Source organism: Ambystoma mexicanum, chromosome 6q, assembly GCF_040938575.1.
Source record: "Ambystoma mexicanum isolate Mex_15411 chromosome 6q, UKY_AmexF1_1, whole genome shotgun sequence".
Lineage (NCBI taxonomy): Eukaryota > Metazoa > Chordata > Amphibia > Caudata > Ambystomatidae > Ambystoma > Ambystoma mexicanum.
In genome coordinates, this window is record NC_090937.1 from 741,381,089 (window position 1) to 741,406,165 (window position 25,077).

Below are 25,077 nucleotides of genomic sequence, written 5' to 3' on the forward strand. Positions count from 1 at the left end.
TGCCTGACTCAAACCATACTCTGCAGGCATAATCCTTGTCCTGGTACCAGAGTGGTAGTAAAATGAAGGTGTAGTGTTCATTACTCTCAGTCTCCTCTTCCACGTCCCAGTACTTTCAAATGTTAAATGTGGGGCAATGAGGAAAGAGGTCTTGCAATAGCCCATAAAGGTTGGGGGAGGGTTAAGTTGGTCATCAATAGGGAAAAGGGAACAATATATCTTACCTGCAGGCCCCCACTCCCAATTTCAGAGGACCCTCAACCCAGGTGATCCCCCCTCGCTTCTCCTCCCTCAGGGTCAGTATCCAAGAGTGATGGCCTTTTCCTGGCCTCCTGAGAAGAGGATCCAGGGGTATTAACAGTGAGAATACCCTCAGGTTTCTCATAGTAGCAAGAGGCGGACGCCATTAGACAGGAGTTGCGGATAGTGCATGCGGCTGTATAGTTGCGCCATTTGGGGAAGAAGGGTGTTATTTTTAGTTTTTTTGCTGTTGAAGAAGTGTTTGGTTGTTGAATAGTAAGCGAGGAGCCCTTGCCAGTGAGTATTGTTCATTTGTCTAGTAGAATGGACCAAAGTGGAAGGGTCTACACCAAAAGGTACCTGGCGCATTATATTTCACTTGGCATTCTAGCAGTGGACATCAACACAGGGCAGGGCACAGTCTGACATCCGCCTACACTAACATAGGTAAGGGTGAGCTCGTGGAGAGGGCCAGCGTGCATAAAAGGAGTGCGTGGGCGGGCCTATGGAGAAGGCCAGAGCGAGAGGGTGTTTAAGGGGTTGTATACGAATTGTTCGTTTTACAACTGTTCGAATTACAAATGACCTTTTCACAATTGACCGAATTGTGAAGGTCAATTGTAACATATATGTGGGGGGAAACCCCCCAAAACCCCCACCTAACGCCAAACCCCCCAAAACCCCTATATATAAATAAATATATATCACCAAACAGATATATATAGATGTCAATTGGGACCCTTTAAATTCGGTCAATTGTTCATTCGAACAATTGTAAACGAACAATTTGGGTAATACCGTTTAAGGTGTATACAACATCCCTCCCTACTCTGCCTTTCATCTCTTCCCTGATGAGGTATCTAGACAAGTCCGATCTATGAAAAACTCATCTAAACAGGTTCTTCTCTGTTCTTCCAAAACCATCAAGGACGACATCGACACCCTCGCCCCAGCCTTGGCGGCAACCACTGCTTCGCCTCTGGTACCTTCCCCTGCCCCCTGGAGCACTCCCTTGTGCAACCTCTTCTCTAGAAGCCCTCAGCCAACCCCTTCCTTCCAGCTAATTATCGCCCAATCTCAATCATTCCTTTCCTGGGCAAACTCCTGGAAAAGCTTGCCATCTCCCCGCTTAATCTTCACACCAAATCTTTTGGCTGTCTCCATGACCCTCAACCTGGTTTCAGAGCAGCCAGAATCATGGAAACTGCTCTTCTAAACATCCGTGAAGACTTGCTCTCAAACCTGGACTCTAATCTCCCCTCTGTCCTCATCCTACTCGATCTCTCCTCTGACTCTGACATGGTAACCTTACCATCCTGCTCAACTGGCTCTGCGATAGTCTGGGTATCACTGATCAGGCTCTGGCCTGGTTAACCTCTTTCCTCTCTGATTGACCCTCGCAGGTCCAACTTGGGTCCTTCCTCTACTCTATCTCTCTCCACGTATGGTGTTACCCAGGGGTCTAACCTCTCTCTCTGGTTGTTCAACCAATACCTGGCACCTCTCCCCCACCACATTGCTGCTTTCTCTGCCAATTTCCAATGGTATGCGGATGACACCCAGCTCGCTTTCAGGCTCCCTACTGCTGCCTCTTCTACTACTCTCATCCCGGATTGTCTCTCTGCAATACAAGAGTGGTGTGCCACCAATGATCTCTGCCTGAATGCCAGCAAGGCAGAGATCCTCCTCATTGGCACACCAGCACCCTCCTTTCCCCTCACTCTTTGGCTCCCTTACTTGGCCCTCCCCCTGCTCCCACCTATGAGGCTAAGAACCTCTGGGTTATCTTCGACTCCACTCTCTCCTTCTCTCCTCACATCTCTGATGCCTCTAAGAAGTCAAACTACCAACTGCACCTCCTTAGGGATATTCTCCCTCTCCTATCCTGTCCCCAGAAGCTCACTGTCTCTAGAGCCCTGGTTCTCTCTAGGCTAGACTATTCTAATAGCCCATTTTTAAATCTGCCTGCCTCTACTCTCCGCCTCTGCAACTCATCCAGAACAGGACTGTGAGACTCCACCTCCACCTCCAACTCCTTGAGGATCATGTGTTTTTCCAAGAAACAGGCTGGAGGCAGATCTCTCTCCACTCGGGCGCCACAATCTGGAACAGCCTCCCTGCCTGTCTGAAACTCGAGCAGAGTCACCTCCGGTTCCGGAAGCAGCTCAACACTCTCCTCTTTGCTTCTTCCTTCTCTCTTCCTCTTCCCTGCTGATCGCCTATCTGTTACTGCACTGGTTACCTGGCTACCCTCTGTACCACGGGTCCAGGTCCCTGTCCTCCCAGTTGCACACATGCACTGCCTCCTGGCAAACCAGCAATTGGGGCTGTATCTGTAACCCTACTGTTCTCCTGACTGCACTATCCATCACTTATGCACTTAACCTTGCACTGCCACCTGTTGGTCGCACTTCTTGTTTCTTGTGTTATGAACCTATATCCTGAACTTCTCCTCCTCCCCTTCCCCTGGTACTTTTCCTCCCACCTCTCCCCTGCACTTGTGTGCTCTCAATGTCACTGGGCCTAGTAAGATCATTGTCTTGTCCCCCCTTGTCTCGTCACGCTTCGAAACACTTGTGTTTGGGTGCACTATAAGTAAAATATCATATCATATCATGCAAGGAAAATGGTAAGTACGTACATGTGAGAAGTGAACAAAGGTATTGATACTGATATTGAAATTTTATTTCTATTGCGCTCCTACACAAGTGTTTCAGAGCGTGACAAGGCAAGGGAGGGGAACAGGGGGGAACAAAACAACAATCTTACTAGGCCCAGTGACATTGAGAACGCGCAAGTGCATAGGAGAGGGGGAGGGGAAAAGTGCATCGAAGAAGGGAGAAGTGAAAGTGCGAAGCAGAGGAGAAACAGATAAATAATAAATACATAATAAAGGCAGCAAACAGTGGTAGTGCAGCCAGCAATTTGCAAGTGCTAGGTTTAAGGCAGCAGACAGGGTAGGTCTGATAAGTGCAGGAAGAAAAAGGGGGGGCTGTATGGGTACAGATACAGACCCCAGGGCAAGGGGTGGCCCGCAGGCAGTGCGGGAGGGTGACAGGGTGAGCAGGTACCTGGGCCTGGAGGACAGAGGGTGGCCAGGTGCACAGTGCCAAAAGAGAGAACAGATCAGCAGGGGAGAGGGGGAGCGAAGGCAGAAGAAAAGAGGAAGGTCTTGAGGTGCTTCCGGAACCAGAGATGGTTCCCCTCAAGTTTTAGAGTGGCAGGGAGGCTGTTCCAGAGGGAGGCCCCAGCCAAAGACAGAGATCTACCCCCAGCTCGTTTCTTTGAAAAACGACTGAACCTGAGGGAGTTGGGGGTAGAGGAGCGGAGAGCTCAAGAGGGGAGGTATTTGTGGAGGGATAGCTGAAGGTATTTTGGACCCAGGCCCCAGAAAGCCTTGTGGACAATGCAGAGGGTTTTGAATTTAATCCTTGCATCCACTGGGAGTCAATGGAGAGATTTCAGAGCTGGAGAGATATGATCCCAGGGCGTGAGGCGAAGGACAAGTCTTGCAGTCCTGTTCTGGATTAGTTGCAGAGGGCGGAGAGTAGAGGCAGCTAGATTTAGAAAGAGGCTGTTACAATAGTCCAAGCTAGAGAGAACCAGAGCTTGGGATACCATGAGCTTCTGGGGGAAGGAGAGGAAAGGCAGAGTAACTCTGAGGAGGTGCAGTAGGAAATTTGACTTTTTAGAGACCTCAAAGATATGAACGGAGAAGGAAAGGGTGCAGTCAAAGATGACCCTGAGGTTCTTATCCTCGCAGGTGGGGGTAGGAGGAGGGCCAAGGGAGGCCGGCAGAGAGTGAGGGGAAAGGATGGTGAAGGTGTGCTGATGAGGAGGATCTCCATTTTGCTGGCATTCAGACAAAAATGGCAGTTAGGCAATCAGAGATGGGAGAGGAGGTGGCAGAGGGCAGCCTGAAAATGAGTTGAGTGTCATCAGTGTACAACTGGAAATTTGAGCAGAAAGTGGCAATTCAGGGAGCGAGAGTTTCCAGATATTGGTTGAAAAGCCAGGGCGAGAGGTTAGACCCTTGAGGAACACCACAGGTAGAGAGGAAGATAGATGAAAGGATAGACCCAAGTTGGACCTGGGAGGGTAAATCTGAGAGGAAACAGGTCAGCCAGGCCAGAGCCTGATCAGTGATACCCAGGTTTTCACAGAGATGGTTGAGCAGGATGGTATGGTTGACCGTGTCGAAGGCAGAAGAGAGATCGAGGAGGATGAGGACAGAGGGAATGTTAGAGTCAAAGTTGGAGAGCAGATCTTCATGGATGTTCAGGAGAGCAGTTTCCGTGCTTCTGGCAGCTCTGAGGCCAGACTGGTGGTCATGGAGACAGCCAACAGAATTGGAATGAAGGTTAAGCTGAGAGATGGCCAGCTTTTCCAGGAGTTTGCCCATAAAGGGAGTGATGGAAATGGGGCGATAGTTAGCTGGACAAGAAAGATCAGCTGTGGGTTTCTTGAGAAATGGGTGTGAAGCTAAGAAAGAAAGGAGTGAAAGAGGAATAAGGCGGGAGAACACAGAAAAGGGGTAGAGGAATAATTAGGATATAACACAGGGGCAAGGGTGAGAGTAAATAATGGCATTACAGGATAGCCCCCTCGACCCTATGCGGGAAAAACTGCCCCAATATCGCGATACAATTTTTTAAATATAATTTCCAATGGGTTCAGGAAACTGCGGGACAGTGTTTCCATGCATGGCCAGGTAAGTAAATGTTTGATAGTAAAATAATAGAACATATGTTCTCTTACTTATTAACAAAGCAAAAAGGCTATAAGCTAAAAAGCAGGCAGAATATCTTGTGCCTCGGGAAATTATACAAAGAGAAATAAAATGAGCCATAAAGCAAGAAGTTACATAAGAGAACGCAGCAGGCGAACTGAGTGTCCCGCCCCTTCTGCACGAAGCATGCCCAGCATTAAGACCCGCAGCAGGGTATCCCAACCTGCAGCGGGTGTCCCCTGAGTGAGAAGAAGGGGGAAAAAGGAGACTGAAAAATAGGGAAACACAAAGGAGAGAGGCACACGACAGGGTAGAGAAAAAGTATCTAACAGACATAAAAGGGAGCACACAACAACAGGAGGATGCGTTGTTCGAAGAAGCAGAGAGAGTTATAGAAAAGTAGGTACAGAGAAAGACAAGGGAGAGGGGAGACACGGGGGATGGAAAAGGATGGACCTCAGGGAGGATACATTTCAAACTGGATGTTGAGGAACTCCACATGGGGAGGAAGAGACAGAAATAGAGGACGAGGACAGCATTGTGGCAGAAGAGGAAGAAGAGATGGAGGGTATAAGTGAATAGGAGGATGAACAATGGACACCAGAGAAAGAGAGGGAGAAAGCAAAAAGAGTAGAGGAGAATGTGAGGCGCCAAGAAAGGATTGGTCAAGTGTCCTCCGCAACCTGAAGGACAAAGTAAAGATAGGGATGGCACAAGCAGCACAAGCAGGGACATGTCACTGGGCAACGCAGATGCCATTGCTACAGAAGGTGAGGGGAGACGCTCCCTATGTACCATGGCAGACAATGGACAGAGATAACCTCATTTGTAGTTTGCCCTCACTTATGTCAGGGGCTAGCAAATGGATATACGCACTTGAAAAGGAAACTGGAGGAGTGACGTTAGCCGTAGGAAACATAAACTTTTTATTTGCACCAACATTAGGAGAGCAAGGAGATACAATTTGGGAACAAGCTAGATACAAGGGGGTGAAACTGAGCACCAACACACATGACAGAGCACCATTTAATAACTGTCGTGCTCACATTTGGAAGGTGTTGAGCATGTATCCAGACAGCTCGGACATAAGAGCTATCATGACTTGTAAGATGATGACAGATGAGGATCCAAAAGAATATATAAAACAGGTCCAGGAGCTCTGGATGCTGGAAACTCGAAACCCATGGGACAAATGCATCCCATTATTCTACCATATACTGGCCAAAGGACTGCTGTTGCACATCCAGGCGTCCTTAGATAAAATAGTGGGGAAAGAGGCTAAGGAGTGGCCAGAGATACAGGTAACAATACTACACTACTGTAAGAGGACGCAGAAGTGAAAGACAGGCAGCCGAAAATACTGCAAAGGCAGAGAACAAGTTGTTACAGAAAAAGCTTGCAAAATATACAATGGAAGGCTCAATGCTCATACCCAACGCTGCCGCAGTGGCTCCCACCCAACAGGGAAGGTTCCCCGTAGGGAACATAACCCCACTTGGGGGATATGTACCAATACCATACACCCCACAATGGGGGGCGCAGCAGCGGGAAGGTTATCCACAAGGGGGGTACCAACCCGGGGGTATTTCCAACTGGGAAGGGGATAGCCACAGCGAGGAAGAGGAGGAGGATATAGGGGAGGAGAATGCCAGTTCCTGGGGCCGTGTTTCATATGCGGAACCATGGGGCACTTTGAGTGCACCAGTCTCTTTGAGCAGCAGTCACAGGTGTATCAAGTGGTTCAACAGCAAGGCCCATTTGCCTAGCAGATCCAGCCACAGCTAACCCCCCAACCCCAACATGCACTGCCACCACAAGCGCAGGTGCAGCAGGGACAGCAAAAGCTCCAACAGGTGCAGTTACCAGCCTTGGTAGGGCAGGTTGGAAGAGGAGAGATATCCCTGAGTGCGCCGCTGACACCAGCACAGGCACCAGGGAATGTGATGGTACTGGGACAGAATGTGGTACCACACTGCATGGGGTCAGCATCGTGGGGGGAAATCCCTTACTGTTTCCGTCAAATGTACCACCCCAATAGGACATCCCACGAGGAGTGCATGTGGGTCCAGTCCTAGAAGCAAATGAAGACCCCGAAGAGGAACCCAGGTTAGCAGTGAAGATAGGACAGAGAGAATTCTCATTCCTGATAGACACAGGGGTCACAAAATCATGCATAAAGAAGTGTAGATTACCACTGTCAGACAAAGTGATAGACACGCAAGGCTTCTCTGGGGCTATAGTGATGGTTCCAATAACAAAAGATTTGCCATTAACAATAGGGACACATCACATAGTACCACCCCTACTGTACTCCAAGGACACCCCGATAAACATACTGGGGAGAGATTTACTCAGTAAGCTGAATGCAACTATATCATTCACAGAAAAGGGGATTGGTGTGCTCCACGCCGGGCGTGTACTACGCCTGAGTAGCAACGCTCCTACTTGCGGCACATGCATAAAGCACACTGAGAGATCAGCTCATGTATCCCAAGCTATTCTTGCATAGGGTTGAGATACTGCTGGAATGGGTGCCGGGGATTCAAGGGAAGGTATTCAGACTGGCATCAGAGGAAGATGCTAGGGGCATCCTAGTGGTATTACAGCTCGAGGAAGTAGTGATTTGCAAAGACATAGTGCTCCTATAAGGGACAGATGACAATAATATGGAGTGACGCACAGTGCTATGCATTGACCCAACACCGGCAATAACAGTGGTAACTGATGAACAGCTCTTCTCAAATGGGGAAGAAGAAGGAGCGATGGTGTTCCAGTACAGATACCTTGCCCAGTAAGAGCGGCCGAAAATCTGATATTGCACTCACACAGCTAGTGAAAAAGTAGAGCAGGCACACACAAGAAGATTTGAAAGAAGGTCCCAGAGAAACTGTGGACAACTGGGCCTTCTCCTTCACCTTTTGTCAATCTCCAGCACTACCAGAGACGTTGCCAGGCCTGGTACGATAGTCGCTTGTTTTGTTCCTCTCTTCCCCCCTCACCTTTTGTCATTCCCATGCACTACCAGAAATGTTGTCAGGCCTAGTATGATAGTCGCTTGTTTTGTTCCTCTCTCCTCCCCTCTCCTTCATCTTTTGTCATTCTCCTGCACTACCAGAAATGTCGTCAGGCCTAGTATGAAAGTCGTTGTCTGTCTCATCTCCTACCTCCCCTTCCCTCCCTCCCTCCCTCCCTCCCCTCAATATCATTGTCAAAGCTCTTGCACTATCTGAAATGTCATCAGGCCTAGTACGATAGTTAAATTCACATTCTTAATGTCTCAAGGCCTTGTAAGAATGTCATTATATTTTCCCTTGCTCCCTCCTTTGCCTTGAAGTGCTTTGAAACACATGTGTGCGTATAGGCACTATACAAATAAACTATCAATAACTATCAATGTAGGGGTACTAAAGGGAACAGGGGCTGTAAGAATACAATTGAAAGAGGGCGCATTTCTACCGAGAGCAAACCAATGCCCACTATCCTGTGAGGCAGACTAGGGGATATACGCCACCCTCCGTGCATTATGGCAACAGGGGATAATACAGACTTCAACATCCCAAAGCAACACAGCCATACACCCAATAAAGAAAGATATTTATACAGGATTTACACCCTCTGAACAATGTTGTGGAAACAGAATTTTCACGTGTACCGAATCATGCCACAATATTATGTAACATCCCACCCAAGGTAAAATACTTCACGGTCATCGACCTGAAGAATGCCTTCTTCTCATCCCACAGTACCTTGATTCCAGGTACCTGACCACATTCAGGTATCGGGGATCCAGATTTAAACACACTATGCTGCCACAAGGGTACTGTGAGTCACTGAGTATATTTAACAGGGTGATTCAGATGTACCTAAGCAATTTGCAGATGTCAAGCAGGGTGATACAGTATGTGGATGATCTACTGGTGTGCAGTGAGACAGAGGAACAGTGCATGGCAGACTCAGTGCACCTTTTAACATTGCTAACAGACAAGAGGTACAAGGTGGACAGGGAGAAATAACAATACTGTCAGGAGGAAGCAGTGTACCTGGGGAAAATAATATCAATAGAAGGCTATAAGATAACACCGGAAAGAGTAGAGGCAATGCACGACCCAATGTCCCAGAACAGTGAAAGAGATGCAGCAGTTCCTACGATTGCGCAATTACTGTAGGGCGTGAGTTTTTGACTACTCCACTTTCTAAAAAGCCTCTACTGCAGACCCTCAAGGAAGCGCAGAAGGAAAAAAGGTCAATACCGTGGACTTCAGAGATTAATGAAAATGTTGACGCAGTCAAAAAAGCATTGGCCCTTGCGCCAGTGTTGGCTACCCCCAATTACAAAGAACATTTGTATCTGTTTTCCCATTCAGAAAACTCTGTGATGATGGCGGTCCTAACGCAAAAGAACCTGCAGAGACAAAAACGCCCTGGCTTACTACAGTGGCCTCTTAAACCCAGTGATGCAGGGATATTTACCTTGCGAGCAAGCGGTTGCGGCTGCTGCATTTTTGATAGAAAAAGCAGCAACTATTAATATGGGGTGTCCGGTAGTTTTATACATGGAGCACTCCCTTTTTGCTATTTTGGGGGAATCAATTAGCACGCTCACCTCACAGAGGGCCTCAGGCTATGAGATTATACTCACCAATCTAGCAATTGAGGCAGTGAGGTGTTGTGTGTTTAACCAAGTGACATTTACAGCAGAACCATCCGAGAAAGGGGATTATATGCATGATTGTGCAGCATACATGGACCGGAAGAAAGGGAACATCCAGGTAAAAGAAGAAGAGATAGAGGGAGGGGACATGGTCTTCATCAATGGGTTCTCAAACAGAGACCCAAATACAGGAAGACGAAACATTGGTTTTGCTGTAGTATTCCATAGGGGTGGGAAATTTCAGATAGGCTCACAAGCTACTATTATTCAGCACAAGCAGCAGAATTAGTGGCCTTGATAAATGCACTACACAGGATGGAGAGACATGCAGAAAATATATTTTCGGACTCTGCATATGTCAAGCCCACCATACATTCAGGATTATTATAATTATAATAATAATAATCCTGGGAAAGAAGGATAGCTCAGGGGCAATGCATTTGTCTTGGAAGCAAGACAATGCAGCGCAACACAGTTTTGAATACCGATCCCACGCTTAGAAACCACTCGCTGGTATTAAGCGCGTTATAAAAGAACACATTCAGTATTAACATGTTGGGTGCAAAGGGGGAGTGCTGGGTCCACAGTGCAGCACGTAGAATTATTAAGCGAACTAATGGAAGCATTGAAGTTGCCAGTAGAAGTGGCAATCATAAAGTGTGCCAACCACATAGGGGGGCAGGACTTGATCTCACTAGGAAATGATATGGCCAAGAGAGCAGCAAAAGAAACAGCCTACTTACCTGAAGCGACCATCAAGCTCTACCCAGGGGCAGAGGGAAGGGTGCTGATAATGGCAGCAGGAGGAAAAAGGAACAAAGGGCCAGAAAACGCAGAAACGTTCAACCGCTACCAATTGTGCAGATAATAGACTTGCAGAGTGAAGCTCCCCAAGTGGAGAAAGATTTGTGGATACACAGGGGGTCGATCACCAACTGACTTAGTGTGGCGGCAAAATAATACAGGGAAACCAGTAATGCTGAGAAAATGATTGGCTGTGGCACTACAACAGTTACATTTTCCCACCCATGTATCCAAAGAGCATGTGGTGGCATAAATAAATGAAGTGTGGTACAGCCCCAAACTACATGAACTTGTTGCTGAATTTACTGGGAATTGCTTGGTGTGTCAACCATTTTTGACTGGTCACACGTTAAAGATAGTACATGGAACATTACCGCGACTGGACGGGCCCTTCTGATACTTGCCTATTGACTATGTCAATAGGCAAGAGAGATGTACCTCTTATAGGTATATGCTCGTGGTTTTCTCTCCTTTCTCACGTTGGCTTGAGGCAGGCCCCTGTGCTCACAACGACACAAAGTTGATAGCAAAGGTTTTGGTGCAGGAGATGCTTCCGAGATGGGGAATATGTGATCAAATAAAGTCAGATAATAAGAACCATTTTTTTAATGTTTATTGGTTACACCTAAGGACAATTAAGATTACTCAACCATTTACATTAATCTTCAAGACATCAAATGGCATTGCAGAAATCTTAGAATCACATAACAAATTATTTTGTTCGATTTTTAAAATGTACTATACCTTCACCTTCTTCCATGCCATCTTCACTTCTGTATTTCAGGCAGAAAGGACATACCTCTCCCCCACTGGAACTAAAATAAAAATAAGATAACAATCTTCATATAATCAGCATACAGATGGTGCTGCCATAGGCAATTCTAAAGGACAATGACACATTTTATAAAAAATACAAGAAAGTGGTTATGGACCCCCAACTAAATGAACTGGCATCGCCAGCAGACTGAAAAGCAATCTCCAAAGTGTTATTGTTTCATGCTTGCAGCAGTCATAGACATTGGGCCTCATTAGGAGTTTCACATTAACTGCGCTGCAGTTGTATGGGTCAAGGAGAGATTTTGTATGTGACTGATCTGCTCCATTTGGCCCTTGAGGATTGGGGCATGCTTACTTGTTTGTAGGGAACCTGTTGGGCCAGTTCCAGCGTTAGTAAAATTACCTTTCATCTAGGGCAGTAAACATTCTTGCACCAGTTCAGTCAACTGGATGTTCCTCCCAACTATTCCTCATCTTAAGATAACTCCTTCCAGAGTCAGATCCTTCGTAAAAAATGTTTGTAGTAGAGGGCGCTGTGCGCATTGTCGATTCCATGTCCCTCAAAGGCCTCTGTTCCTTCTCGAGGCTGACGTCATCGTCAGTATATATAGAACCCACCGTGCCCGTTACTTCAGTTCCTAGTTTTTTCATCCTCTGTTTACAGAATACTCTGCATTCGCAAGGGCATAAAGAGACCAAGCACTCAAACGAAAGTTGTAATGCACGGAAATTCTACTGAGGGGTTGGGTGATGAAGAATCCGTGGGAGGAACATCGAGTCGAAAGAACATTGCCAGCGGTAAGTAATTTGTTCTTCGAATGGATTGTATCCTCCCACATATTCCTCATCTTATGATAGCCTCCAAAAGCAGTATGGTATTGGAGGAGAGGGTAAACATTTTCAGGGTTTGTCATTAATGCTGTGAAGCGCAGTCTTTCCGAATCCTGCCTCCTTTCCCAATGCATAGTCTAAACAATAATGTTTCATAAATGTATGTACAGATGACCAAGTGGCTGGAGCACAGATGTCCTGTACCGGCAACCCCCTTTGCAAGGGTGATGAAGTGGCCACCCCCCTTGTGGAATGAGCCCACAAGCAGACAGGGACATCCTTACCGGCTAGGCTATAACACTCGGTAATGCATAAAATTATCCAATGGGATGAAGTGTGCTTTGTCACTGCAAGACCCAGTTTGTGCCTGGTGTATCCAACAAACAATTGATCATCTTGCCTCAGTTTAGCCATACGAGAAATATAAAAGCTTAAAGCTCTTTTGGGACCAAGTCTGTGAAGTCTCTCCTCTTCCTTACCAGGATGAGGTGGAGGGTAAAAAGTTGGCAATACAAGTTTCTGGGATAGGTGAAATTCCAAAACCACCTTTGGTAGAAAAGTAGGTTGGCCTCTTAGTTCAACTTTGTCCTTATAAAAGGTTGAGAACCGCGGCTAACACGACAAGGTCTGTAACTCGCTGACCTTGTGTGCAGATGTTATGACCGTTTAAAAGATTGTTTTCAATGTTACCAACCTAAATGGACAAGAATGAAGGGCTCAAATGGAGCACACATGAGGAATTTTAAAATCAGATTTAAATCCCAAACGGGAACCACAAAAGGGACTGGAGGGAACACATTTGTTAGCCCTTTCCAGAATTGGTTCACAATTGTCATTGGCATACACTTGAAAATAGTCCCGCCAAGTATCTCTTCACAGTGCCAACCTGGAGCCGCAGATTGCCCAGATGTAACAGGAAGGATAACACCATAGGTGTGTCGCACAGAAAAGGATCCACATTCTTCTCTCTGCACTGGCTGCAGAACTTGTTCCAACAGCAGCGATACAGAAATGTCTTAGCTAGTCTTCTGGCCGAAAACAAAATCTCCATCACGCTTCCGGAAGGTCCCAATTCTTATATCTTAACCTCTCAGAAACTAGCTGTGAAGGTTGAGAGTCTTGCCCTCTGGATGGAGAACCCGACCCCCCCTTGCGAGAGAATGTCATCTCTTTGCGGAAGACAAAATAGAGGGCAGATGGCCATGTCCAGAGGTTCTGGGTACCGCGTGGTCCTGGCCCAATCCGGAGCAATTAGGATCATGGATTTCCCAAACTTTCTCAACCTTCTGATCACACGAGGAATGACAGGGACTGCAGGAAATGCGTACAGGAGTGGAAATTCCCAGTCCACATTAACGCGACCCCCAGAGCTCCTCTCTGAGGAAATTCCCTGGGGCCGAACAGCTCACCCTTCCTGTTGACACTGGATGCAAACAGATCTACTTGAGGGGTGAAGATCTCTCGAAGGACTTCCTGAGCTAGTTTCCGCTCATGTGAGACCATGCTCTGCCTGCTCAGAGCGTCCACCGCTGTGTTCTCCTCTCTGGCTAGATGAACTGCTGATAGGGGTGTTCCTTCTTGAAGTGCCCAGAACCAGAGCTGCATTGCCTCTCTATACAGTGGTAGTGACCCTACACCACCTCTCCTGTTGAGGTAGTACATGGCCACTGTGCTTTCCATCATTATTAGGACATTTTTTCCCGTACAGAGGGCAGAAAGGCCTTCAGCGCTAGTCTGATTGCCCTCAGCTTCAAAAGGTTGATGTGTAGTTTGGACCCCGATGGAGACCAACAACTGCTGACTGTCAGATCGGTGGCGGGGGCTCTCCACCCCATGAGTGAGGCGTCTGTAACTACCATTATCCCTGGCCATGGCTGCCAAACAGTTCACCCTTCAGAATGTTGTCCTCGGAGGCCCACCACAGGAGGTCCTGTGCGGCCCTGATCGGAACCTGAAGTAGATCTGACATCTTGCCTGGAAACTGAGACCACTAGGACCTGAAGGCCCACTGGAGGGATTTCATCCTCTGACGAGCCTCTGGCACCATACAAATACAGGATGCCATGAGGCCGAGCAGCCATAGGGAATCGAAGGCCAGAAGATACAGGTCATTTAAAAATCTGGTCACATCTGCTGAATGTGTTGAGTCATCACCTTGCATGGCAAGGCTTTCCCAGAAGACGCATGTAGGACAGCTCAAATGAATTGGAGCTTTTGGGAAGGTGTCATGTGAAACTCCTTGAAATTAACTGAGAATCCCAGCCTGTGGTGAGAGTGGCAGGTGTTGCTAAGATCTTCCAGGACCTGTTAGGGAGAATGGGCCCTGATCATCTAATCGTCCAGGTAGGGGTAGAAGTGAATCCCCCTCTCCTGAGACTCGCTGTCACCACCACCATCAACTTGGTGAAAACCCTTGGGCAGAAGTCAACCAGAACTGCAGAATTCAAAACTGATAGTGAGAACCGTCAACAGCGAACCCCAGGTACTTATTTGAATAGGCACATGTAACTAAGCATCTTGAAGGTCTAATGATACCATCCAATCCTGAAGCTGGAAGATCTGATTAAGGGTAACCATTTTGAACTCGTCCTTCCTGAGGAACTTGCTCAAGTATTTCAAGTCCAAAATGGGTCTCTATCCTCCGCCCTTCTTGGGGATCAAGAAGTAAGGGGAGTACCATCCCCTATTGCTTTCCGTTGCAAGTACTGGCTTTATAGCACTTTTCTCTAGCAGACTGGAGATCTCCTGCAAGAGGAACAGATCTGGAATTTTGTAGGAGTGGCTCCCTGGTGGATGATTTGGAGGCCTTCTTAAAAAGGGGAGGCAGTAACCCTGGCCCACTATTTGCATGGCCCAAGCATCAGAAGTAATGCCCCACCATTCTTCCAAATGCTGACTGAGGCTCCCCCCACCGCAGTCTTGTGGACCAAGGCCCAAGAGTGGTTTTAAGGCAGCCAAGGCAGCGGTTGAGGGTAAAGTAGCCGTTGCCTGGGCGGACATAGCACCTCTCCCTCATCAACCACAAGGGAATTTTCTTTGGCCTCTTTGACCGGCATGGCCTCTCACTCTTCCAAATGAGCAATAGTAACAAAAGGACTGACCCTTCCATGGCTGAGCAGTAGGGTGAGAAGGTTGAGGTTGCCTTATTACAGCGCTGAGAGATTTGTCTGCTGCCTTTGAGGTCTGTAATTTTCGAGGCTCTCATCCGGCTTGCTCTCAAACAGTTATGTGCCATCAAAGGTCATGTTAAGGAGGCTGGACTGCACATCAGGTGCAAACCCAGACTTCGTAACCACACAAACCTGTGTGTTACTGTGCTCATGGCCATGGCTCTGCTGAATCCCTCCAGCCCTGACTGGAGGGATTCACACATCGCATCCTTTGCATCTTCCACAATGTTAAGGAAACCCTCCCTTTCTTCTCCCTCAGCGATATGTTCAGCTGCCAATGAAATACAGTCCCAAAAAGTATGGGTGAGTTTGGCTAGTTGTATTGTTAGATTTCAATGCCATTCTACTGATTGAAAAAACATGTTTTGCTAGTGTGTCAATTCCCTTGCCGCCCCGATCCGGAGGGATGCTAGGGTATGATGCTTGCCTAGATGTAGATGTGGCATCCTGTACAACAAGGCTCTCTTGGTAGGATGACTTGAAAGGAAATCCAGATCATTGCTTGACGGTTTATATTTTCTTCTTAAAGATTTACTGGCAGCAGGGTTGGTGTCAGGTGACTCCCAATTTGTCATCACCCTTCTTTGCAGAGCAGTGTGAAAAGGTAAAATAGGGTATTTTTACCAAGTATGTCCGTTAGGTCTTCTTGTCATAGGTTGTAGCTGGTCTACCCCAACCCAGATATTCAGTTAGGTCAGATGTGGCAAAATCATTTTCAGGGGGAGTGTCCAGATCATCGGCACTCTTAAGGTTTTCATACACATTTTCCATCCTAGACTCCTCAGACAGTAATGCCTCTGGAACATTAGGTGTTCCATATTCCAGGCCAAAGCGTAGCGTATCCTCATCTGAGGGTTCAGCCTCTTAAAAAATAGAGGAAAGAGACTTGAAGAAGTCCTTTTTAGGCAAAGGCGTAAAAGTGTTCTCGATTTCCTTTAAGGGAGTCGAAGAGTACATTGCTTTCGACGCCGACGGCACTGCCCTCAACGGGCTCCCCCAACGACTCAAAGTAGTCTTCGAGGGTTGAGGAATGGTCCTCTCCTTGAATTCAGGCATAAAGGGGTCTCGAGGGGATGGAGGCTTCTTGTCTGAGCTCGAGTGCATGCAAGCGTTAGCCTTCTTAAACTCTCTTTCAGCCTTGGTAGGTGCGACAGGGGCGTGACTTTTCATCTTTACCTTCAAAGGGGCCGGGGCCACATTTTCGAAGATCTTTAGCATTTGAAGCCTGAAAGCCTCCCATTCAGCTTTCAAAGCTGGCTTACCTGGGCAGGCTACCCTGCATTCAGCAGAGGACTCGGAGGATGAAGACGGAGACCTATGATGGCATGTCTTCTCTCTCTTTCTCGATGACAATGAGGAGCGGAGGGTACCACTTTGAGAGCGTTTCTTGGAATGTTTTCTCAGCAGCGACTCACCCCTCGATTTATCTGATGATCATATTTTCGAAGGGGTTGTGGAAGGGGATTTCTGAGGGAGCCTGCCCGTAGCGAGTTTGTTCTTTGAGTGCCTTTCTCCGTCATGGACTGACAGGACCCACAGTCTGCCCTCTTGTGGTCGATGTCTAGGCACCACAAACAAATGCGCTGAGGGTCAGTAATTGACATTTTTCGACCTACACTTAACATATTTCTTAAACCCAGTCTTCGGGGTTGACATTTTAGAACAATCATCGTAGTATTCAACAGAAACAACCACACCGTATCCGAAGCAAAGCCAGTGGAAAATTGGAACTGAAGTAATGTGCGCAGTGCATGCTACTGTTGTACATGTAGTACTGTTGATGACGTCAGCCTCGAGAGGGGATGGAGGCCTTTGAGGGACATTGAATCGACGACAACACACAGTGCCCTCTACTACAAAAATAAAAACTGAAGCAGCTGACGCAGGAAGGAGTTATCATAAAATGAGGGCACAATCCATTTGAATAAGTGGTTATGTGGGCATAAGTGAGTGCCAAAACTGCAAGCCTGTAAGCGTGTGAGAGTGCATGGACAGTTATCTGTGTCAATGCCTTTTTGTATGTGAGCGTGCATACCTATATGAGTAATAGTGCATGTGTTGGAAAGTGTAAGTATACGTATAGGGACATCATAAACCCATATCACAGCAATATCAACAAATGGAGAAATCAGCACGCAATAAGTTAGGACAACCACAGCATATGGCACAAATACCAGTGCATATTTAATGTGTCTGGAATTGGCAAAAACAAAATCCTGTGCTCGAGCAATTTAGGTTGCTTGATGAGTGAAAAAAAAACAGAATGCCCAAAAGTCAGCCATTATTCCAAGTATGCAGATGCAAATCCAGCGTCCCACAGGCGGGCACACTTACAAGCTAGGAAAGTAACCAGGCAGGTGCTGGCAATGTGCCTGGTTACGTCACAGCGTATTTAGAATATATATAGTTGTGCCACATGCCAGGAAGCTGGAGCTGCACAGAATAATACATGTAGAGCGATAGTGTGCATAGGGCCTTGGTAGTTAGCACATTTATGTTATTAGGTGAAGGGCAGGTAGGTGGGGTTTGTTTTTATTATATAGCATGAGGTTTAGTAAGTATAGTTCTAAGGTGTTACAGAGAGAAAGACGACAGCTACTTTTCAGCACGCCCATGTTAACAGTTGCATTGTCTGCCAAACTATAATAAAGGCTGCAGGCATCATTTTGATTGCAGTTTATTTCTGCTGCTGGCCAGAAAAGCTCAATCAGCGAAGGTCAAAATGGAACGGGATGCCAAACAGGCCGCAATTAGTTGTTACAAGGGTAGATTTTCTCAGGGCACGAAGCTAGACACTCCAGACAGCAGGTGAGTTCCTTGGAGATAATACTTATGAAGGCACAATGATCATGATATGGCAGAAAGAATAAAATAGCAGGAATTAATTTCGAGCAGCAGGGGTGCACGTATGTTTTTTCAAACTAAGTTGGCAGCATGTCATGAGAAGGGAGCTAGGGAGGTGCAGAGGGGCGAGGGGCAGAGGGAGCCAATTAGGAGAGGAGCGAGGGATGGGGTGTTCCAGGGGATGCAACAATGTTCTCGACCATGCTGATGTCCCCTCGTAACATCATTGGTCGGCCTCAGTGGGATGCTACTGCTTGCGCTGTCTCCAAAGAACTGCCCTATTGGCATTAGGGGTTTTATCAAACTATATCACGAAGGGTGCCAACCAATCAGCATGTCAAGTTTTATGCTGACTGGCAAAGTTGGTGGTCAATGAGGGGTAGTATCTCTAGGTATTACAAGAAGGAACCCCCCAGTCAGATCATGTAATGTATGGGGTCCTTTAGGGGCTTGATGATGACCCTCCAATGAATATGAAAGAAATGTATTAATTGTTGAACTTGTAGGAAGTGAACATTTGCGGTTTGCTGCTATAATATATGTAGCCTGGAGTGGGTGTGTCAACTTGCCTGGCAGTTCAATTCCTCAGAGCTGTCTGTCTTTTTTTCTCCCGGTCGATTGTACAATAAAGCAGTGTTCTTTCTTGCAACTTGTACACTGCATTTTTTAATTATTTTTGTACTTTCTGGAATACTTTGGGATGCTGCACCTTTACATTTGGAGGCCCAGTGAGATCTCCAGTTCCCCGAAGAGCTGCCACACTCCCTGGGCGCGTAAAGTAAACCTGCCAAGACCAGTTCAAGTGCACTACACAAGGAAGTTTTGCAGACACTTAGTTTACCAAAGGTCTGCCTGATCCTGTGGGCCTGATGTCAGGGTGGTGCAGGCAGTTGAGAGGGGAGACGCAGTGTTGAGGAGACACGGAAGTCGTAGAGTAAGTGAGTTCACCAGGGCATGAAAGTACATCATTGTGCATGCTCTGGTGTTTATTATCTGGTTAATAGATGGAGTTGGAAGGGATCTCCTACTGTGCGGGAAAAGACGTCACTGTGTAGTGCATGCGTTTAAGGCGATATTGAGGGGAACACCTCTGCCGTGAGGAAAGATGACCTCATAAGTAGAACAAACAGAATTGTGAATTGTGAATTGAGATGGGAACTCCCCATGTTGGGGGAAAGACAGTGCTGTAGAGAGATAGAAATACTTTGTTGGCCCCATGAGAGGGGCGGGAGAATATTGTTCTTGTGAATAGTGGTGATTTGTGTTGGTGTTTTTGGTGGTAGTGAGGTGATTTATGTTTTTGGGATTGTAGTGGATATGTTTAGGTGATTTTTGGATTGCAGTGTATTTGTTGAAGTGATTTCGGATTGTGTTGTAGTTGTTAAACTGGTGTGGCTTTAAGTGTGTAAGTTTGAGTGAGGATGGTGCTGGTTGGTGTGAGAAGTGGGTGAGGTGTGAGAAGTGAGTGAGGTGTAAGGAGAGTAGTGATTGAAGTGTGTGAGTGGTGGCGCTGTGAGGAACTGGTTGACAATTGGCATTGTTTTTCATTGTTCTGGCGACTGTTATAAATTGATGAATTACAATTGGAGGTTTTCAAAATTCAGGTATTCATTCTATCCAGTGGTGGGAAGATACGCAACCCTTTGAGAACAGTGTCAGTTGGGAGGTATGGGGCTCATTGATATTATGGAGACACCTTTGAAGCACTTGTGCAATAAATTGCCACAATACAGAGCTAAAATAATAAAAGTACCACCCAGAGTGGGTACAGGACACAGCATGGAACGTTTAGTATCCCAGAGAGGGTGCCTATGAGCCGGATGTTGTAGAAAGCATGCATATATATCTGTTGCCACACACAAAGGGAAAAAGCTGAGTAGTAGACAAAGCATATTAGAACTGTGGCAGATGCTCAGGGAAGAAGAAGAAATGCCCCCCAAAAAGGCAGCTAACAGTAATGACGCAGTTACCATACCATCTGCCCCTCCCCTTATGGGTTCTATCTACATTGCAGCCCGCGGCAAGCTATACCAATCCCTGCCATGTAGCCCCAGGGCAGACCAAGGAAAGGCCAATGACAAAAAAGGGGCTTGAACAGCAATCTCACCGGGCACCTCCAAGGACGGAGGTAGTACCGCCATGATAGCAGACACTGTTAAAAGCTCACTATTAGCAGAAATAGAGAAGAGCGTGCAAAGGCAGATAGAAGACGTATTAAAGGAAGCAGAGGAGGAGAAAGAAGCGGTTGCGTGGGAGCAAAGGGAGCAGTGGCGAGCGGCAGTCAAACCAGACACTTGGACAACAGGGAAAGTTATGTTTAAACTTGACAGTAAACCTTGTCCAGACACAGATATTCCCCCATTGGAAGAAGTAGACATCAAGTGAAAGGGGACGAGTGTGAAGTAAAAGAGGAAAAGAGGATGAAGGAGAGGAAGCCACAGAGGATATGATATATTGGGAAGAGCATAGAGAGAAAAACAGGATGAGAGAAAGAGAGAGAAAGAAGGAAAGAAAGAGAGGGAGACAGAGGGCCAGAGAGTGATAGAGATTTGTTGAAGGCACTCAGGAACAGGACCAACCGAATAGCGGTGGCAAGTTGCGCGAAGGGTGAGAATACAACACAGCCTCAGAAGCAGTTCTATTACAGAAAGGGTGAGGAGGACCACTTGATATACCCCATTGAATAAGGAAAATTCAATAAATAGTTTGCCGTCCCTCACAACAGGGGCAGGCAAATCGATATACGTCCCTCGAGAAGGAGATAGTATGGACCACCTTAACTATAATTGACATGAAGAGATTATTCATCTCTTTAATGGGTGAGCAAGCGGTCTCCTCGTATGCCTTGGAACAGAGATGTAAATGTAGGCACCTGACAACATGGCTCCATGATGAAGCGGTGCAGTACCGGTGGCGATTCCCTTTTGCCCTCTCCTTTGAGCACAAGGGTGACCGTTACGACATCAAGCAGGGGGAAGAGGCAGACTCCCTTCTCCATGAGCTGCGGAGGGAAGGTGCGCCCCAGGATAGTGACGGCCAATGCCAACTGAGAGAGAGGTAACGAGGCGCATTTGCCCAACCAAAAGGATGTAGGATAGATGGCAGTGCCCGCAGGCCAATGAAGGTTGCAGGTTCCCAGCCTGTGACCCTGAGACGAAAGGAGAGACTGGGCAGCCTATTCTGTTTTTGCAATGGAGGATGAAGGGGGAGAGTGGCTAGCAAAAGTATACAATACTGTTGTCAGCTAGGGGAGGGTCTCCATATAGGCCTAGTGACCTTTGTGACCCTGTTTAGTTGGGGAATGTTGATATTTGGGTTGGTCTACAAGTTAGGGATACAGGGTGGGGAGGGGAAAGGGTGGAGGATGGGAGAGGATGGGAGAAAGGGGAATATTCTCATGCAGTTGCTGGTGGTCTATCGACATGGAAGGGTTTGGATTGGGAGTGGGGTCAATGGACGATAATGCTGGAAGGGAGCCATGCCTGAGCTGAAGGTGGCCACCCTGAATGTTAAGGGGCTTAACTCACTGAACAAGCAGTCATTAAAATATAACATGTTCTGAAAAAGGCCCACCTGTTGATCCTCTTTCTGCAGGAAACTCATTTCAGCTGAGGGACGGAACGGCTGACGAAGGGAAAGGTGATGGGGCAAGCGTTTTGGGGATCAAATAAAGAGCACAAGAGGGAAGGGCTTGGGTTGTCCGAGCACAATCCTTCCAGCAGAGTGAGGTGCAGATCAAGAGGGGTCTCGATTGTAGATTTCTCAAAGTGAAGGGACTTCCCAAAGGCATGAGGTTCACACTAGCAACGCTGTTGGCGTCTAACACAGGCCAAATCACTTATCTCAGGAAGGCATTTAATGTGGTGGAGGGGTGGTGGGAGGCATTGCTTATTCTGGGGGGAGACCTTAACATGATTGCAGACCGGCAGAACGATTACCCGCCCTCCCCGATCTCCTGCACATTTCTTCAATGCACTTGCACGTCCGAATGTCACAAGGCCCAGTAGGACCCTGATTGTATATTTACTGTTTTTTTCTTGCCTAATCAGTGACCACTTTTGGGTTGATGTATGGCGATCCCACTTTACTCAGGCAGGTGGCTATACATTCTTCCCTCCCCAACACATACACAAGAATCTCTCTCCTACTGGTACCTCAGGAACAGGCAGATGCCATGACCGCACCTAAGGTTGAGGTGATTACTTGGTCAGACAATGAGATGGTCTTAGCGACCTGGAGAATTGTGGAGGAACGGCAGAAGTCCTCCTGATAGAGGTATAATGATACCCTCTTCAGGTACCCGCTTTTCAAGGAGTTCCTAGGGAAGGAGATTGTAGCATACTTTGAGACAAATGACAGAGGTCAAGTCCAGCTAAACATGGGGAGGTGGCTATGGTCACAATGAGGGGACTCCTTATTGTGGAAGGGGTGAGCAAGATGAGGGAGAGGAGCTTGGAGTACAGTATGGCATCGGAGGAACTGCAGCGGCTGTGGATGCAGCATACCCAGAGGGGGTGTGACAGGGAGGATCTGCTGAGCGCGATGAGGGAAAAGAGGCAGGAGCTCCACACACTTCGATTGGGGAAGTGGTGAAGATGAGGTACACCAAGCAGAAGTACTACGAACAGAGAGAACGGGTGGGTACGCTCCTGGCACAGGAGTGAGAGGAGGGTGGACCTGATCCAACAGAAAGGTGGGCCCCCTTGCTGGACCACAGGGAGGGTATCCCTGATTGCTTTGCAGACTACTATGATGAACTTTACGCAACAATCTGCCCCAGTTGGGACCCTGAGGTGCAGGGGTACTTAGATGAGCTTCCCATCTTTCGACTGATGGGGGATGAGAGGGCTATGTTGGAGGCTATGATCACATGGGAGGAGGACACCTTAGTGTTTCATCAGATAAAGGCTGGCAAGGCACCGGGGAAGACCGATTCACCACAGATTTATATAAACAGTTCCATGTCTTGCTGCCAACAGCCATGGCTAAGGTGTTGAATGCAATAAGGAGTTGCCGTCCTCTTTTATGGAGGCCATGATCATAGTCATACCGAAAGAGGGAAGGGGGCAAAAGAGTGTTGGCGTCCAGATTAGAGGTGCACCTTCCCGGGTTAATGTATCCCGACCAGACAGAGTTTATTCTGAACAGGCAAGTGTGATGGATCTGGAAGTGTCATCACTACTTCCATGGGGGAATCTCCCTTTCTGTAGTCAGGGTGAGGCAGACAGTCACTGAGCCACACTCTGGGGGTAGCTATTTGAGGGAGGATCACAGAGGGAGGGGGACCCTCATGGAGATGGGGGCAATTTGCCAGTTGAGACATGGTATCCCGCATTTTCTCTTGAAAATAACCCTCTCATATCAAATACCCTCATAGCCTATTGTTATACACCAACTCTTTCTCCTATAAAGAATAGGGAGCTCACCCTCTCCAGTTCCACCTACCATTCATCCAAGGATCATTTACTATTTAAGACATGTGAAAATGTCTATTGAACTCTTCTGAAAACAAATTCCAAAAACTGTACTTCATGTCCCAGAATGACCAAAGTACTGGCACAAAGAAGAAGAAGAATCGAGCAATGAGAATGAGTAAAGCCCCAAGCACAGTGAACCGTTTAGTGTCCTCTTATACACACCTGTGCCCAGGAAGTTTAAAAGGCAAGTGAAGGCGGACATCAATGTCTGCTGCTGGCGGGAGAGAGCTGCGTCTCTCGGTAAGGTTGAGGATACCGATGGACAGTTTATGACATGGGAGAGCCCGGGGCATAGGGGTCGTTCGGGGGGGGTGACAGGGCTATAGCCCCGGGTATTTTGGCTGTAGCCCCGGATAGAAGCTCAGAGGCTACAACCAAAAAGCTAGCTAGCACCACATCCCGACAGTCCCGACATTAGCATAGCCCAGGATCTTTTCCAGATGTAGCAACAAACCTGGCCAGGGGGCTCACCAGCAATGAAAGAGAAGGCTGCTGCATGAGAAGGACACGCTGTAGGAATGCCAGGAGCATGCAAGGGACTACTGGGGGTTTGCAAGTGACCAGAAGCAGCGCTTTATTTACCAGAGCCCGGAGAGAGGCGAACACTGCAAGTGGAAGCCACAAGACCCGAAGAAACCTGGCAGAAGAGTTTGCAAGGAGGAAGCCGAAAGAAAGGCGCTTCTCTGGTTGGCCATGGGAGAACACAGGAACACCAAAGAAAGCCAGTGAGTATTCCCAGAGGTAGAAGGGTCTGCGAGGCGTATCGGCTGTCATGCTGAATGCAAGTGAATGAACAACAAGTGAGAGAGAAAGAAACAATGAACTTTACATTAACAGGGGAGATATACTGTGAATAAAACCCTTACAAGCAGACAGATGTAAATTGTGTGGACATAGAAAAAACAGGACTCGAAAATATATATGGAGGACATATTGGCAAACAAAGTGAGTGTGTGACTATGCGAAAAGGGCAGTGAGCCCATGTGCATATAGGAAGCCCAGGCAGGAGAGTACATCAGGCAACTCTCAAAAGTATATGAATATAATAAGCCGTGACAAGACAGTATACCAGGCAACCATCACAAGTATGTGAATATAAGAAGCTGTGGAAGGTGAGTATACCAGGCATCGAGAAAATGTTGTTTAACAAAAAGGTTCTAAGTAGGAACATCAGGACCAGGAAAGGATTGTATTAACCAGGTGTTCAAGAGAGATATATTTGCAAAGTCAAGACAAGTGAATGTAACACTCCAAAGATATCGTTTTGGGTCAAGAAAGGCACAAGGATCTGTTGAGCGGGAAGCTTCAGAGAACCAAGAGGAATCCAGGGGAAGGGAATCATCCTCTGGAGCATGGACTTATGTCCTTGCAGAACTTGTGTTGGAACCATTTATTCTTCTGTTGTGAACACTTTTCCCAACATTCTAAGGTTAAAGACATTTCCTGTTTCACCTTAGAGTGTAGTTTAGTGTTAGGGTCAGACTAGAACTTTGGGAACAAGACAGTTTTCATTTTGGACATTCTGACACCGACAGATCTTCAGTTTTTGGTTCA

The 25,077-nt window shown here is 47.2% G+C and overlaps 1 protein-coding gene across 2 annotated transcripts in view; it reads right to left on the minus strand.

Moving 5' to 3' along the window:
* Positions 1-25,077, minus strand: part of LOC138516264 (uncharacterized) — a 452,129-nt gene that overhangs the window by 249,255 nt on the left and 177,797 nt on the right. For both annotated transcript variants that reach the window (XR_011282259.1, XM_069631256.1), the window contains exon 2: positions 11,169-11,239. Coding sequence is in view for 1 of the 2 variants with exons in the window: in XM_069631256.1 (XP_069487357.1) it covers positions 11,169-11,184 (16 nt within the window). In the remaining variant the exon portion in view is untranslated. The remainder of the gene's footprint in view (positions 1-11,168; positions 11,240-25,077) is intronic.